The 17655-nt window shown below is 41.6% G+C and overlaps 1 protein-coding gene across 9 annotated transcripts in view; it reads right to left on the reverse strand.

The window, feature by feature from the left end:
- Positions 1-17655, reverse strand: part of PCDH15 (protocadherin related 15) — a 678253-nt gene that overhangs the window by 50065 nt on the left and 610533 nt on the right. For all 9 annotated transcript variants that reach the window (XR_007376985.1, XM_048944599.1, XM_048944600.1 and 6 more), the window contains one exon: positions 13177-13304. Coding sequence is in view for 8 of the 9 variants with exons in the window: in XM_048944599.1 (XP_048800556.1) it covers positions 13177-13304 (128 nt within the window). In the remaining variant the exon portion in view is untranslated. The remainder of the gene's footprint in view (positions 1-13176; positions 13305-17655) is intronic.

Here is a 17655-nt window from a genome sequence, read left to right on the forward strand (position 1 = left end):
CTCTACACAGAGGGGAAGGAGCAGCTGTGGGGCTGCTCTTAGCTTCCCCACAAAAGCAAGTTATGCAGCCAGGTATCAGCTGGAATACACTGCCCTGGGAGCTACCACTGAGGATATTTACCTCAAGGTCACTAACAGTCCTACTGTGTAATTTCACTGATTACAGCACTATCGAGATGATGGGCACAGCTGCTTTGCTTCTGACAAAAAGTGCTTTTACACATCAAAATCTGGTCCATTGCCTTAAAACACAGAGGAAGCAGAAAGGCACTTGGTTTTGGTTGTTCTTCACCTTGAAAGGAGTGGGAGGGAAAAGTCCTTTCAGCTCAAGTGTGGAAATTTGCAGGACTTGATATTAGTGGTAGGTGGATGGTTGGACTAGATGATCTTAGAGGTCTTTTTCAACCTTGATAACTGTATGATTCTATGACTTGGATGTAATTGCCAAAGCCTTGTCAGTCTGGGTGTCTGGAAGGCAAGAGATGAAAATATATGAGCTGAATACTCTAAGTGAAAAATGCCATGGGAAGAGGACTGTTAAGGAGGGAAAGTCTGGGGAGGATATGCTGGGAGATGCAAGAACCTGGATTTCTGAGGATCTCTGTAGCAAAGTCAGGCTGAAGTCCACAAGTTTCAAAGAGTAAGAGGCAGGTAACTCTGGGAATGAGCACAATGGTGAAGAAATAAAGGGAGAAATAAAAGAAAAGAGAGAAAAGCTAATAGGTATGACAAACTTGCTGGCTTAACAGTCTTTAAATCACAAAGCAGAAATGCCTCAAAACCAGTACAATGGCAGATGTGGCTTCCGAACTAAAATCATTAAACAATCTGTAAATTCCTACCAGCAAAAGTTGTCTTGTTCTGAAAGCTATTTTAAATGCCAGCAGCTGATTGGAAACAGTTGAATTTGCCATCTGCTCAGTAGCACTAAGCTGCGAAGGAAAAACCACAATAGCCCAGGACCATTACATGCTCTGTTAGCACCCTCAGGCTCAAATCTTCTAATATTTCCATTTAAAAAGCCATGAGGGGTGTTTATTTTTCAACGTTCCCTAGGTTTGGTCGATCTCATGTCACTTTAGGACCAGCACGACTTCTTCTCCTCTCCTTTGGAAACAGCATGGCACTACACAGCAAATTCCTCCCTGTACCCCAACGAAAGCAGATTTGATATTCCAGTATACTTTGTAACTTTGACCCCCAAAATAGAAGGCAATCTAATCCGAGGAAAGATTTTGCTCTGTACAGCTTGGCTACTACACAAAATCACTGCATGTGCTGACAGAGTGAACACTGAGACTTTTTCAGATGCAATGAACACTGCCAACACAAGTGCTTTCATAGTAAAACGGTTGGTAAGCCAACATATTATCTAGAGACACATTCTTTGCAGGAAATTACCTGTGTGATTTAAGTTAGTGTAATATTATTCTTATCAGGGGAAGCAGATCTCTGCCAGAGGCCAGATGTCACAGCAGATGTGCACGTGCAAGTGCTGCTGCTGTCTCTGCAAACATGCTTCAAAGTAGATCCTGACTCGTACCAAGTATCTTCTCTCCCTTTGGATTATTCTGATTCATAATCACATTTTAACTAACAAAAGATTGCAACTGGCAAGGCAGCTAATTCTTCACAAAGAAGTTGTTGTCTGGTGTCCATGCAAAAGAAAAATTGGTATTCAGGGAAAACTTTGTGTTTCACAGAGAAAGCTGTCTCAATTGCCCAGGGCTAGATCTCACTCTCACAGAATCTGCCGCTGTGAAGACTGCTTCACAGAATCAGAGAGTCATGAAAGTTGGAAAAGACCTCCAAGATCATCCAGTCCAACCGTCTACCTACCACCAATATTTCCTAACTCATGTTCCTCTGTACAACATTACACGTTTCTGGAACACCTCCAGGGACAGTGACTCCCCCCTCCCTGGGCATCCGTTCCAGCACCTGAACACTCTTTCAGAGAAGAAATTTACCCTAATATCCAACTTGACACCTGCCTGGCACAACTTAGGGCCATCACCTCTTGTCCTATTGCTGTTACCTGGGAGCAGAGGCTGGAACCCCAGCTCACCACAACCTCTCTTCAGGGAGTTATAGAGAGCAATACGGCCTCTCCTGAGCCACCTCTGCTCCAGACTGAACAATCCCAGCTCCCTCAGCCACTCCCCATTAATACTTGTGCTCCAGACCCCTCAACAGTTTTGTTGCCCTTTTCTGGACACACTCCAGGGCCTCCATGTCCTTCTTGCAATAAGGAGTCAAAACTGAACGCTACACTCAATGTGCAGCCTTACCAGGGCTGAGTAAAGAAGGATCATCATTTCCTTGCTCCTGCTGGCTGCACTATTTGTGATACAAGCCAGAATGCCACTGGCCTTCTTGGCCACCTGGGCACACTGCTGGCTCATGTTCAGCCATGCATCGACCAGTACCCCCAGATCTATTTCCTCTGTACAGTCTTCCTGCTACCCTGTCCCAAACCTGTACTGTTGTCTGGGATTACTGTGGCCAAACTGCAGGACCTGGCACTTGGTCTTGTTGAACTTCATCCCATTAGCCTCAGCCCAGTCACCCCACCTCTGTCATCAGAGGAAAAAGGAAATATCAAAAAAGAAGTTACGAACAGCAGTAGAAAATAACTGGAGTTCCAATATGGATAAATGTAGGCAACAAAGCAAGCCCAGGGCTTTCTCTGTGTGCAACACACCCACACCTAGGAATTTAACACATTCATTTATCAATTGCTTTGATGCAATAGTAAGGAATGGTTCAAAGCTGCTTTCAAAGAATATGGCCAAATTTCTGTTACCCTGTGAAACACCTGGGACAAAATAAATGCAGTGCAATATAGCTTTGCTGCTGCATGTGCTGAAATATTCTCACGTTTACAAAGAAAGGAGCTATGTCACCCAGCCTATCAAGAAGGGGTGCACAAACAGAATAGGTTTGATGTGAAAATATGAGCCAGTCAGTGTAAAAGCAGGGTTCCTTCTGGATATAACTGAGTTTCAGACTTCACCAGCTCCTGTCAGCATCAACCCTCTCTGCCGGCTTCGTATTGGAGCCACATCTGTAAAACTCATGTCAGCCACTTCCAGACACTTTGATTCACCGGCATTTATTTTGGCAAGCTTCCTTTTCTACAAACACTGTCAGTACAAAAATACCCTGTAAACTCAAGAATAACTTAGGAAAAACAAAAACAACCCTCACTGAGTTTATCAGATTTATGATCTCTGATACATGCTCATTGAAATGTGCTTCAAGAAACAGAACTAGAGAGATTAATCCTGTAAAATAAAAAGCTTAAAAAGAAAAGGCTAATGACACATCATTAGAGTGAAAAGCGAATTCCTGCTAGTGATTTCCCTGAAGACTGCATGGGTTTTAGTTTTATTTTCATAAAGCAGATTGGAAAGATGGTGTTCGTGGCTAAAGGCAGTCTGTCTGGTACTCAGAGGAGAAACTCAGATGAAAACACCAGTGGCAAAGCAGGAGCAGCTAGGAACCTCTCAGGCTTAAAACACAAGAAAGGCAGCGGTCAGCCAGCATTTTTTGAACAAACTAGAATTAGGCCATTCACGAGGGAATCTTGTTTTTAGGATTATTTAGAGATGCCACAGGCCAGGTCATACATTCCTCCAGAAGTTCTCCATGAGTGTCATGGTAGAGGATCAAAGGTTTTTTGCTTAAGCCCTTTGGTCTCATTTCAAACCATGAACCATGACTCAAGATCTCATCCATGTGTGGAGCATCCTTGCCAGGCTCTGGGGGAAAGGAGGAGGCTAGCAAAGGCAGCTGCGTGAAGCTGCTTGAACATTTGAGAGGCAATAATCAGTCTCAGCTATCATTACAAGAGAAATGGTATTTAACGCAGCTCTACATTTCCTGCTGAGCTATTAGCAATAAAAACAAGGTCTTTAAGATGCAAAGAAAAGAGTCTTGCTTAGAAAGTGCCATTTGAACATATTCTTTTTTATTTTTTTTTAAACACATCAGCATTCGTCAGCTTTCAGAGGACACTGATGTTAAAAACAAATCATATTCATGTAGAGTAATTAGAATACTTCACACAGCAGATCACTAACCAAATTAATTCTACCTAGAAGTGACTTTTTGATGCTTTTTTTCTGAGATCAAGCTTCCTGTTTAAACTATCTATATAATCTTTCTGAAAATCTAGAGCAAGACAACACATTATCCTGCTCTAAAAGGATTTTATAGTCAAATGAATATATTAAAGGAAGCGATTACTGCTGCCAGCAAAACTGCTGCACCTTACAAAGCTGGGAGAAGCAATCCATACCATTTGCCTTAGTCACATATGTAACTGTTTTCATGATGAGAGAAGTGTTTATCCAATGCTTTATTGGCCTAATTGTCTCTAAAATCAATTTGTGTGTAACATCACGTACTCTATATTAGTTCTCATCTCTTCTTATGGTTTTTTTTAGTGTGAATGTGGCCCATCATAGCTTCTTTCTTAGTCCCGGAGTTACTCACTGGGTTCTGTGTGGCCTCATCAGTACCCAGGCTGGGGTGCTTAATAAAATATTTTTCAGTAGGAAAAGAATTGCACTTTGACGAGGGGAGAAATTTTGCATAAACTACAGACTAGGGAATGATTTAACAACGGGAGTTAAACATACAAATGTTCAGCAGTGGTATATTTATGAAAAAAATTAGCCAACAGTGATTTACATAAATAATTGTATTAAAAATTAATGGCTATTGTAATTGTTAAGGACTACTGAAGAAGAATTAATTGCATTTTTAAAATTTGAATGCTGTAGGTTTTGCACAGGGTAATAAAGCTGGTCGCCGTAATTTCATATAAATTGTACTAAAAAATGAGCCAGTGACACTGTACAAAGACAGAGAGGTAGCCGGGAATAATTTTTTATATGTCCAAACAAGGCAGAAGTGGAGTGCTACCAGCAGAGTGGCAGCAGGACACTGAGGCCCAGGACAAAGCCTAAGCAGAAACTGCTCTGCACACACCTCTGGTTTCCTCTGGAAAAATGTGGGTACATGGGTGTGAAGAATGCTGGGGGCACTTCTCTACATACCGTGGCCTGGACATCTGCTGGAAGAGGCTGCTGCAGGTCTTGCTGGGGTGGGGATCACCTTGACGTAAGGTTTGGAGCACCAACACAGCTGTTAACCCTATCTTGAACCTCCTTAATACTGTAGCAGTAACCATATACAATTTCATACTTTCTAGGTAATTTCTCTCTGCTCATCTTTTTTATCTTTTATCTCTTATTTGAAAAAGAAGGAAAATTATTCTAGCTTAAGCTGCCACTAAACAGTGACTGTTGGCAAGTCCTTGCCATTGCAATGGTTATGCGTGACTAATTCAATTACAGTCCTGGCAAACAGAAGCAGGAATACCCTGTAAATCACATCTAGCTGCAGGAGCCATCTCAATATTGAAACACCAGCCACTCTAGTTCCTGCTATTAACCAGTGCCTCTGCTGATTCCACGACAGTTCCATCAGCAGCAACCAATTGAAACCAACCTGCTCCAACTGCTTGGCAGGCAGGAGCTACTGGCTGACAGCAATGTGTCACAGAAGCTCTCTGGTGAGAGCTGCCCACCTGGCAAGCTGTTCCAGCTCTGTCAGGCTGAGCTTGCTACCAGCGCAACCCTGTTAGTGTGGTCTGCTCTCTTGACCTCTGATGCTCATCTCAACATTGCACACTTTGTGAAGCCAGAACTGAAAACACCTGAATTGCCAGCAGCCTCCCTTACTGCCCACCTAATCATTACCTGGAGTCGTGGTTAGTAGCTGAGGGGGACCTACAGGAAAGCTGGGAAGGGACTTTTTATAAGGGCAGGTAGCAAGAGGATGAGGGGAAATGGTTTTAAACTAGAAAAGGGTAGATTTAGACTAGGTGTTAGGAATAAATTCTTTACTGTGAGGGTGGTGAGACACTGGATTAGGTTGTCCAGACAGATTTGTGGATGCCCCGTCCCTGAAAACATTCAGTGCCAGTCTGGATGAGGCTGTGAGCAGCCTGGTCTAGAGGGAGGTGTCCCTGCCTATAGCAGGGGGCTGGAACTACATGATCTTGAAGGTCCCTTCCAACCCAAACCATTCTATGATTCTATGATTCCATAAAACAGCAGTGAGCTGCTCACACAAGCCACCTACTAAAGCCACAGGCAGCTTTGACCTGAGTCCTGGCTTTCTGCCATAGTATTTCCTCAGAAACCAATGCATAGATAAATTATAGCAGAAATCAAATCACTACCTGGCACTTGGCTTGACATGAAATTCCAAGCTCTGATCTTCAGAGGCAAAAGGTCAAGGTAGATACAGGAAAACCAGACTATGACTTGTTACCTTACTATGATGTAGTTAACGCCTGCCTTTAACTTGAATATAAATAAAATAGCACCTGTAAGATTCTTGCAACAAACCTGACTGCTGTTCTCAAGACAAAGAGCTGAGGAGCAGAGAAAGGTCCTCCCCAACAGCCATCTGCTCCAGATAGCCACCACAGCATTACAGCTCTCAGTAGCATCAGACCCCTAGAAATACCAGGGAAAATTGAATGACAAAACAGAAGTATTCTGAATGACTGAGGTGACATCAATGATGACAGTGATAAAATAGTGCAGACCTCTTCTCCAAAATAACACACCTCTATGTGGAGTTCTGGCAAGTGCTGGTCTGTACCAGGAACTCAAACAAGATCACCAAAATTACACTGGATATGCAAAATCTGACAGTGGCAATCCCTGCTCATGGCCATTTTTGGGTCTGAGTTCCTGGAACAACATGCCTGGTCTGCTATGAAACATCCTATCTTCTTTCAAGCGGTGTCAAAGCATGTGGGGACTGTCATCAGTGGAGGTTCAGCTGACAGAACATTTTATGAGCTAGAGATGTTAAGGCTGCAACAGTTTTTGAACCAAGAAAATGACTACTTCTTGCAGAACCTGATTTGTATTTAAAACTAAAATGCTGTCAGAGTGAAAACTGTGGGGTGCAAAATTCCAGCAAGGCCTTTTTCATGCTTGGTTGTCCACAGAGTTCTCCCTATTTAGCAGTGCCAGAAGTCTGCTACTCTAGTGGAGGTAAAATTTAAAACAGAAAACAAAAAACTTCACCAAAGATTCAGCATTGCCTTCTGATCACCTCCTGATCTAAAGTTCTGTAGTGCTTCTACAGAAAAAATCTACATCGGATTTTCCCAATGCCACAGCAGAAACAGTGAGAATTTGTTCACATTTCTCAAAGGCAGATCAAATGCTGTCACCTTACACCCACCTGAGTATATGTTGTATATTCTGTATAAAAAATACTCTTGAAAAGTACCTATTAAAAAAAATACCCATTGAAAACTTCCTATAAACATATAGCCATCCACTCATTTCAAGAGTTACACATTATTTCAACAGCAATTTCTGAAAGCCCAGCTTGAGTCAGGAAACAAAATTTCACATTTGACCCACCAACTGTTTTTTCCAAATATTCTAGAATAGCTTTGAAATTAAGGAAAATCTGTCTTCTTGAAGTGACATCAACTGTTCACAGCATTTTCTACAAGGAGAATGGACAGCAATGGACTTCAAATATTGTCAGTCTTTCTGCCACTCACTCTCAGGTACAATATACAGTAGAAGTGGAAGGAAGAAATATTTTGCAGGGACTAAAATGCCTTACTAGCTGATAGACATAATGAATTCTTGTTTGTCACAGACTCTTCTCAGAGCTTGAGATCAGCTTTTAAACATAAACAACAAAAAGAGGGTTGTAGGATAACAATACTTAACAGTCTTTTGTTACATTCCATATCATTCATTAACTGCATGTATTTTCCTGTGCCCCTATCTCAGCAGTAACTGTTTCTTGTCTTCTTTTCTTTCTTAAAAAAAAAAAAATAAAAAAAATCCATTGTCTGGTTTGCTACATTTGTGATGAAAATAGGTATGTGAGAGGATTGCTTTCCTTAGGACAAAATGAATACTTCATTTCCATTCCCATTTAAATGCTTCAGCCTTGCAGCCTGCTGCAGCACTGCAGCACAATGTGATACGCTCTGGGGAAGATGCATCCCTTTTTGCCATCAGTGATTTTACTGGCCCAGGCAAGAATATCTGCCATATGGTTAAAGCCATAAAAGGAAAAGAACTTGCAGTGTTTGTTACTTCCAGTACTTGGAGGAGAGAAGCTAGAAACCTAAGGAACACATGTGGCTTTAAGGTCATAGATGACCCCTTCTGATTGCCCATGAACATGAAGATGCTTCAGCACAAAGAATGAAAGAATGTTTCATTCACAGAATCATTAAGGTTGGAAAAGACCACTAAGACCATCATGCCACTTGGACCTCATTGCCACATCTACACATTTCTTGAACACCTCCAGGGATGGTGACTCCATCACCTCCTTAGGCAAACCATTCCTATGCATTATCACTCTTCTGGAGAAGAAATTTTTCTTAATATCCGACTGGAACCTCCCACGGCTCAACTTAAGGTCTTCTCCAGAACCTATTGCCTTGTCGTTGTTAACCTGGGAGCAGAGGCCAACCACCACCTCCCCACAACCTCCTATCAGGCTGATATTGATGAAACCTCCCCTGAGCCTCCTCTTCTTCAGACTGAACCATCCCAGCTCCCTCAACTGCTCCTCATGTGCTACACGGCAATCACACAGAGTGCCAAATGGTTGCCAGCCCTTGCTCACTTGTACTGGGTCAAGTCAGTCCCCTCAAGAGAAGATCTTTGCCCTTTTATTAACACCTGATACAAGAAGCTAAATCTAGGTGCTTGTGCATTGGGAATTAGTTTAAACCTGTCTCTCCATGACCTTCAGAGCACATAAAAGTTGCAGTTAGGGAGTTGCACAGCGATGAGAAATATGCCACAGTTAACATGAGTTGCATACTTTTTTTTAATGTGAAAGCAGAAGATGGATTCATAGCTCAACCTCTGATCAAGAATTATTTTTTCTTCTCACTCTCTCACTATAGGATTGGGCTGTACTCCTTTCTCTTTTAATATACCCCTCTGCTCTACAGGCTCTGATTTATTCCTTCCCTTGTACAATTTTTCAAGTATCCCACCTCACTGAGAGAGCCAAACCTTGACAAGTGCCTCTACAGGCTGGCAGCACAACAAAAGTCCTGGTACAAAACAATGCTCTGACTTACGTCAGACCCATCCACAGAAGCAGGAACTCATTTGGGTTATTTAGAGCACAGAGATTCATACAGAGGGATACAAAATCAGGGCTGTCAGACAGCGATAAGTAAGAGTTGGTATCAAACAAACACATCCGATGACAAGGAAAAGGAGGACTTCAAAAGGGCTGACCTAGTAGCTGCATCATCCACTACTCACAGAAGTCCTTCAGCTTTTCAAGCCAAATCCATCAATGTCAGATAAAAATCAGGAGAGAAACAAGAGAAGCCGAGAGATAATTAACAGAGACCCTGATGTACCTCAAAAATATATATATACATATAGTTTAATACAATTAATGCAATTTAGGATCCATCCATTTTTGTTAACAACAATCATTTAACTGTAAATAAATACTCTCTCCTTCCCTCACAATAATGAAGGGGAAATAAGAAAGCAATTCAGAAGTTAATGCCACCTCTACTCATTTAGTACCTGTCTTTTACTGCTACTTCACTGAAGTACAGGGGAAAACATGGCAAGCCTGAGTCTTGCTATACAGGAAGTGTCACATATTGGTACACAACACTGCATGGCACTGCAGAATCACAGAAGTGTTCAAGCTGGAAGGGATCTTTAAAGGCCATCTGGTCCAACTCCCCTGCAATGAACAGGGACACCTATAGCTGTATCAGGAGCTCAGAGCCCTGTTCAGACTTACGCTGAATGTCTCCAGCAACAGGGCTTCAACTACTTCTCTAGACAAATAAGATGGCTCTTCATAATTTAGAAATGTTGGTCCACCGTGTCCCAGTAACAATGGTTTTAGTCATATATACTGAGTAGATTCACATTTTGCTTTGCTGCTAGACAAAGCTATGCCTGAAGATGACTAAAATCATCAGCGACAAAAGAATGAGAATATGCTGAGAATACACAGAGTAAATACTTTATTTTTACAACAACTCAGATGTCATTAAAAAATTAGCAAGTTTTAGCGATTGCAGAAGATAAAAGTAAATCACAGAATCACCAAGGTTGGAGAAGACCTCCAACAACATCCAGTCTAAGTGTCCACCTATCACCAATAGTTCTCACTAAACCATGTCCTTCAACACAATGTTCCTTGAACACCTCCATGGTCAGTGACTCCACTGGTGTCGGTGGCTCCTCCCTGGGCATCCCATTCCAGTGGTATTTCCTAGGAGCCCAGTGTCCCCTTTAGGATGGAAATTTGAGTAATTTCTACTGTACTTCATTTATTTTCTTAAAATTTCAGCTTAGAAAACTACTCGTTTAGTTCTAATCACCTGAACTCAAGAACACACATTCATTTAGTTAGTACTTCTTAACATTCTAATTGGAATGGGCATTGTATTTAAATAACAGAGCAATTACTTTTTAATTTAGAGGACAGGAAATAAGCCAGCTAGCACCAACTGCTGCAAACACTTGTGCTAGAACAGTAAATTACAGCCTGGTTTTCTGCTACAAGCACTTTTTAACTGTTTCTAATTTTACTTCAGTAAAACATACAGTTGTCTTTGCTGCCATCCACTAATAACAACTTCTGTCTTACGACCTGCTCTGTATTTGCCTTTGAGCAAAGTCAGGGAGATTTCTGTTACAAATTTTAACCAGAGCAGGTTAAAGATGTACAGCAGTAACTTCACTCCTGCATTTCTCTGATCATCCTTTTCTGTTCTCTGGCCACCTTTTCCAAGTTACATGTTTCTGACAGGTAAAAGCAGATTTCCCTCTTTTTGCCTGAATATCCCTTACCCGTACTCCTGCTCTGTTTCATGCATTTCTTACCTCCTTTGCTGGTAAGCAGGAATATGAATAAAGAGCTAGGAACAGTAACAGGTAGGATTTCACATTCTGTTCTCATTTTGTATAATAAACTCATACTACACTTTTAAATTTGTTCCTTACATTTCATTTTTTCATCCACAAAATGCTCCTTTAGAGAAATAACTTTGCTATTCAGCATTCTTTGTCTACTCCAATATCTTTGTGTAGAATTGCATCTTCACTCCTTCTGAAGTTCATATATTTGACACAGTTTTCTATTTCATATGGTTGAGTACACCAGAGTTTCTAATTAAGGTTCATGGCTAAAAGCAACAACTAGCAAAATGTCTGGGGAAAAAAAGATACTAACAAAACTATTACCCCTACACAACCCTCAGATCACCCTAACAGCAATCCTACCTGCACTCCTTTAGTTTGGTCATCTGCACTTTTCTTTTCATTGAATTACACTGACACCTGGCTAATGATTTTATACAGAGCAGAAACCTGGTGAACCTTGAAAGTTCCACACTGAAGATGGAGGAAAAGAAATTTATGTATACAGGTTTTTCCAAATCTTTTTCCTGAATGCATTATTTCCAACATACAGCACTGTCTTTCGATTCACTCTGTAATTTCTTTATTTACAGGAAAATAACTTCAAATAAACAAAGGCACGGCATATGCTAGATGACACTGTTGGTTTTCTTTATGACATCTGAATTGAATTTTCAAGTCAGTGAAGCGGTAGCACAGAAACAGACCTTTTCAACACTCCTTCCCAGTTACCAGCGCACGTCCTGAATCTCCTCTCACATAACCCTTCCCCAAATCTTCCCAATCATTGAATATTGCTACATTTTTTTTCAACCATTCAATGTCATCCTTGGTTCACTAGGAGGGAAGTTGCACCTACCTGGATTTGTCACGGGATCCTACCCGATTCAGTCCACCAAATGACCCACAGGTTGGGAACAGGTCCTTCCAGCAGGCAACATCTCCAGCTGCCCCTGAGCAGCAGCATTCTTGCTGCCCCTACCTGCTGCAATCTTAAGTTCTATTTTTGCCTGCAGAAGACGCTGGGAAGATGGCCATAGGGCAGATTTATGCACCATAAAGATTCCAAGTGAATTTCAGTAAAAATTTCCAGCTGTTTGCTTGGGCTGCTGTATGCGTTTCTACAAAAGACTAACATGGAAATTCTGGAGCCTAAAATAGCCTGAGAAAAGAATTTATGTAAAATAAATGAATAAATATAAACAAACAAAAAAAGTCCTCTGAACTACATCACAATGTAGGAAAATTTTTTGGTGCTCTTCTATCCAATAATCAATGTTTAACCATATCCCACTTCTCTGCTGCCCCTGGATTGGCTTTGGGGAGGACTGCCACAGAACAAATAAAGCAGTGGACAACTTTGACAAGCTGTGATATTTTCTGTTTTATTCCCAGTGCTCTGAGTACACTCTGAGGTCAACATAAAAATCTGAGTGGGTCATATATTTGTGCCCTCTCATGCATAAGCTAGAATCAGCAACTTGAAAAATATTCCACTAACAAAGTGAAAAAGATGCAGGAGGCCTGCTGAGGTAACAAAATAAAGGCAAAGGAAACAAGCTGAGCTGGAAAGTCCCAGCAACCCAAGCTGCCTCCAGCACTAAAGACTGCACCACAAAGCATTTTTAAGAGAACACAAAAAACCCAAAAAAACAAAAAAACACCCCAGCCTTTATTCTAAGCTAGCTTTTCTGCTGGAGGCTAATTATATTCTAGATATCTTCTTATATTCAGATATCTTTCCTTGAAATTTCTTATTTCATTGTTTGCTTTTTAATGACAAATAATCCATCTTACCCATGTGTCAGAGTGCACAGACCTGAGAGTTACTTCCCCAGTTTTCCAACACAAAAGAATCACCTAAACATTAACATACATAAAATGATAGCTAGAAATCTTCAACTGCTGACCATGCAGATTCAGCATGAATCTCCAAATCAGCCATGCATCAATGACTGCTGGAATACAAGGCCAGCACACCTATATCATACACACATGGAGACCATCACACGTGCAACTATCATCAAACACTGACTCTACAAAAGTAATTACCCATTTGTGTTCACCATACTTGTTTATAAAAACTAATCATAAGGAAATTAGTGGCTTCAGTTCAAATAGGCTTAGAAGAACCACGTAAGTATTTTTCTACTGCAAGTGAATATTAATGTGACAACTGCAGACTTACCTTAACTTTAAGCACAGAAGAAAACATCTTAGCATCTTCAGACACTCCTCCAATGTACATTTTTTTGGTAAAAACAGGCGCATGATCGTTTTCATCCTTCACTTCAATGAACACTTTGGCTGTATTACCTAAAACAGGGAAAGAATAGCATAGCTAGACCATTAGGCAGTCAATCTTTAACACCTATTGGAGCTTAAATATTTACAGCCCAAGTGGATCCTGTGAAAAATGTGCATAGATGACACTATAGAAATAAACATTTCAGAAATGATAACACATCTGGTATTAAAAACATGAGTTTGAAGGAGGTCAAGGAGTTTCATGCTTTTACCTCCCACCTTTGCCATTCTTTTCTTACAGAAAATAAGCGTACACCTGCATTTTGCTACTATGGCTGTATGAATTTGCACGTAGGCAGAAGGCTTCAGAAAGCAAACCACAAGGGATTAGAATAGAGAAGCAGAAGACAGAACAGCATACTTCAGTAACACAGATCTGATCACATTAAATTCTCACAAGCATTATAAAGAGGTAATGAACATGCAATGTATACTAATAACTAAGCTATAAAGAAAAACTTGCCTTTTTCCCTTCCTGTGTAACTTGCTTCATATATTTTAATTCATACTAACTTCCACACAATTACTTAATGAGGAGTTCTGCAGCACTGTCTGTTAGCTCCAGGAGACCATCATGATACTGAACATGGCAAGTCAATACAGCTCCATCAACATCTGCCTAAGCATGAGTATTAGAAGCTCAATACATTTTCAAGACAAAAAATACAGCTGTTAAGTAGTTACTGCTCCACTGGTAAACAATAAACATCTCTTCTTTCCTGTAAGGAAAATGGTCCAGCAAAAACTATGGACGTGCTGCAAAGAAAGGTTCAACTGCACAGCCATCAATATCAAGATTTGTTTGTCTCGTTCAAAACTGTGTAATCCATAAAGAATGCTGGAAATGATGGCATCCAGTTCATTAAAACCACATTTTCAAGCGGTAAATTGACTCATTTCAGAGTTGATTTTCCCAGTCTCTTTCAGTGCCAGTGTAATTTAAATGCTGCACAGGTGCCATGCTGATTGGCATTAGTTTCCAAAAGCAGGCTCATTTACAAAGAGCTTAGTGCCTCTCCAGTTGGGGGAAAGCTTGTTATAACCAGACTATATCTCAGACTGCCCACGTCATCCAAAACGTTGCAGGTGAGGGGTCCCGATAATGGCAAACAAATATAGAATTCATAATAGCAATGGGAATTTGAGAAAGCTATTTAAAATGGCATCCGCTGTACTAGCATGTGAAGAAGAACAAAGGAAGGATGAAAAGAAAAAAAGGGAAATGACATTTCTTCAAAGGAGTAATGATTTTTGCACTAGCCACAGTGGTCTGCACAAAAGGTTAAAGTACTCGTAGGTGCTTTTACACCAAGCCACAAGGAAAAATGACTTCACATGAAGCTCTCTCTTTAAAGTTACAAAAAATAAGCCACAGGCCAACAGAAAGATTTCAGCATCTGAATATGCATAATGTTGATATAGTGATCTATCTGTAATCATGTTCCGTTTGCTTGTTTTAAAAGAACACTTCCATATTATTTATTATGGTGAAGAAAAACGCCCATCCAAGAGCTGTTGTAAGACTGCATGAGAATTCAGTCTCAGTTAAAAACTGCAGCCCGATAGAGAAGAATGCAATTTCAGCAGGATCAGAGCACTGCATGCAGTCACCTTCCCCTGCTGAGCTAATAGACAGTTCCATCAAGGGCTGGCACCAGTTTTCTACTGTAAGGGCCCAACTGCATCCCATTCGATGCTGCTAGGAGTAGCATTTGCTAACCCACACTAACTCTCCATAATGCCCATCAAATATTTTCTGTATGGGGCTCACAAGTGGCGTCATTTTAAGCTGGTTTTGGTGAGGAGGCTGAGCCTTGTGCAAAGTTTGCTTTGCAATTTGCTCGAAACCATTTGTTTAATTTGTTAGTAGTTCTCTGAGCTGCCAAAATGCTGATTTGTTCAGCAATGGTTGAACACTTTGAAAATGAGAACATTATTACACAAAGCACAAAGCAAATGAAATACTCTGCATATTTCCAGACTGACATTAGTATCACTGGTGTTGAATTAAACATACACGCTCTATCTTACAGCCATTTATACAGAATCATAGAACCCTTAGAGCTGGAGGGGACTTTCAGAGGTCATCTGGTCCACCTCCCCTGCAATGAACAGGGACATCTATCACTACATCAGGTTGCCCAGCCTCGCTGTGGAAGTTTCCAGGCACAGGCATCTACCACCTCTCTGGGCAGCCTGTGCCAGTGCTTATAACTCATTCCTCCTGGCAGACAAACAGGAACATGGTGGCAGTGAACTCTGCACTGTACTATGCCTTCAGTCTGATTCCAGCCTGCAGCTGGCCACAGTGAGTGATAAGCAGCCAGCTGCAGAAGTTGCTGTACTCTCACATGGAATAAGCCTAGAAGAAGCCCACATTAGAATCCCTGATCAGAAATAGAGCCATGCCTGTGAAGGCAGTGCCAGAGCCTCTGTGATGGGGATGCCCCAGTTGTGCTGCTCCATCTTGTTGGACATCCCTGCAGTCCTGAAGGTCAGCCAGCCCACGAGGGACATTTCTGCACCATCACATCCTGCAAGGTCTCATGTGTCTCAATTGTCTCCTCTCTTCCATACTGCACTGGGAGATTTGCAGTGTACAAAGGGCACAGATCTGCAGCTCCTTTTCAGACATCCTCAGCTTCTAAGCACCTAACGTACTGCATGCACTACTCCAATGAGCAGTCTTTCCCCAGGCCAGAAGGTAAGGCTTTTGGATTCTTTCAGCTGAAGGAGAGTAAAAGCATCCAGAAAAGCTGCTCTGAAGAGAGCCTGATGAACCTGTTCAAGAGATAAAGCTCATGTATCTAGAATAGTCAACTTCAGAAGCAAAAACAACAGCTCTAGGGAGATGGTCAGAACCACTGTGTGCTAACATTTACAGATGTTCTTTCCAAACATGGTTGCAGAAATTTCTACTACCACTGCTTACTTCAGTGGTTTAATTAAGCGCCTGCTTCATGTCAACCCATAGTTTCTGGTTAGACCACAGAAATTAAGCTGAACTAAAAGAACACTATTTGAACAGTGGGACATCAGAAGTTGGCTGAACTCTGATTTGAGTGCTACCAGATTTGTTTTACACTGTGCTTTCACCAACGTTAGGACACTGGTCTACCACCACCTGGTACAGCAAGCTGATACAGTTGCTATTCATACACCCTAAGTATTAACACAGAAAAACATCCGGGGAAACCATCCCAGAGAATGCATGGCAGAGGAGGCAGATTTGCAGCCCTTTGGGACGCAGAAAGTGATTTGTCCATCTGTCACAGCTCCCACCTTTGGGCATGAGCATGGCTCACACAACACATAACGTAGTATTCAGCAAAGCTGACTGACATGAAAACAACATGGAAGTGTGTTATCCTCCCAGCTGGTCCAACACTTTTGAGGTATCTCACCTCTTCACTTTCTGGAAGCGAAGCTGATTTTTAAGAAGAGTGTGTGCTGCTCTGAATTCTGATGCAGCCCTTAGAGTTAGGAGGGATAGCTACAGCTCTCCCTTACTCCTGCATCAGGCTGCAGGCAGACACAAAGAGGGCACTCACAATATCTGAGAAAGAATTTTGCTTACCAAGACAGTGCCTGTGCCACTGCAGAAGAAACAGCAGATTCTGTTGTTTGCTGTTTGTTTTTATTCTCAATAAAAAACAGTAAAATCACCACATGGTTCTTGCATCTCTAGGAACCTGTAGCATGTACCTGCTGTTCTTCCTCTCACTACAAACTGGGGTCAATTAGATCAGCAAGAGAACAGGCAGAAATGAAAAAGGGGATGCAGGAGAGATTACAAATGACACCACAAGCTTCCAAGTGAAGATGCAGGAGGCAAGATCAGGGATGCAGGGCAGAGCTCTGCCACACAAATCCACATACAAGTCCACGTTATGAGAAATCTCCCTTTCCCCTCCCATTGTGAGAATATGGCTTACTGGAGAGGCAACCTTAGAGACAATGTGAATGTGAAAAGGCAAAATGTGCAGAACAGTAACCTGAAGCCATCAACACTGCCTTCTGGTTTCCTCAACAACCAATTGAGCCAGAAACTCAAGTGACTTCTCCTGAAGACAAGCATTTCAGACAGCACTCTGCCAGCTGGTACCACCTTTCCCTCAGAGGCCTAATTGCTGAACAGTCTGTTTGCATCCACGTCCGTCTGCAGACAGACACTGGCACAGCCTGAAGTACCTGGTTGAGCAGCCACAGAGGACAGGTAAAGCTGTGCTCAGACGGCAGTGGTAACTCAAGGTAAGAGAGCAAATGACATACATGCATACTTGGGGAATGAGAAGTGCTTTTCTCAGATGCTGGAAACTGGGAACACCGTAAAATGTGAGGCTGCTGCCTTTCTTTTGTG

Source organism: Lagopus muta, chromosome 5 (assembly GCF_023343835.1).
Source record: "Lagopus muta isolate bLagMut1 chromosome 5, bLagMut1 primary, whole genome shotgun sequence".
Lineage (NCBI taxonomy): Eukaryota > Metazoa > Chordata > Aves > Galliformes > Phasianidae > Lagopus > Lagopus muta.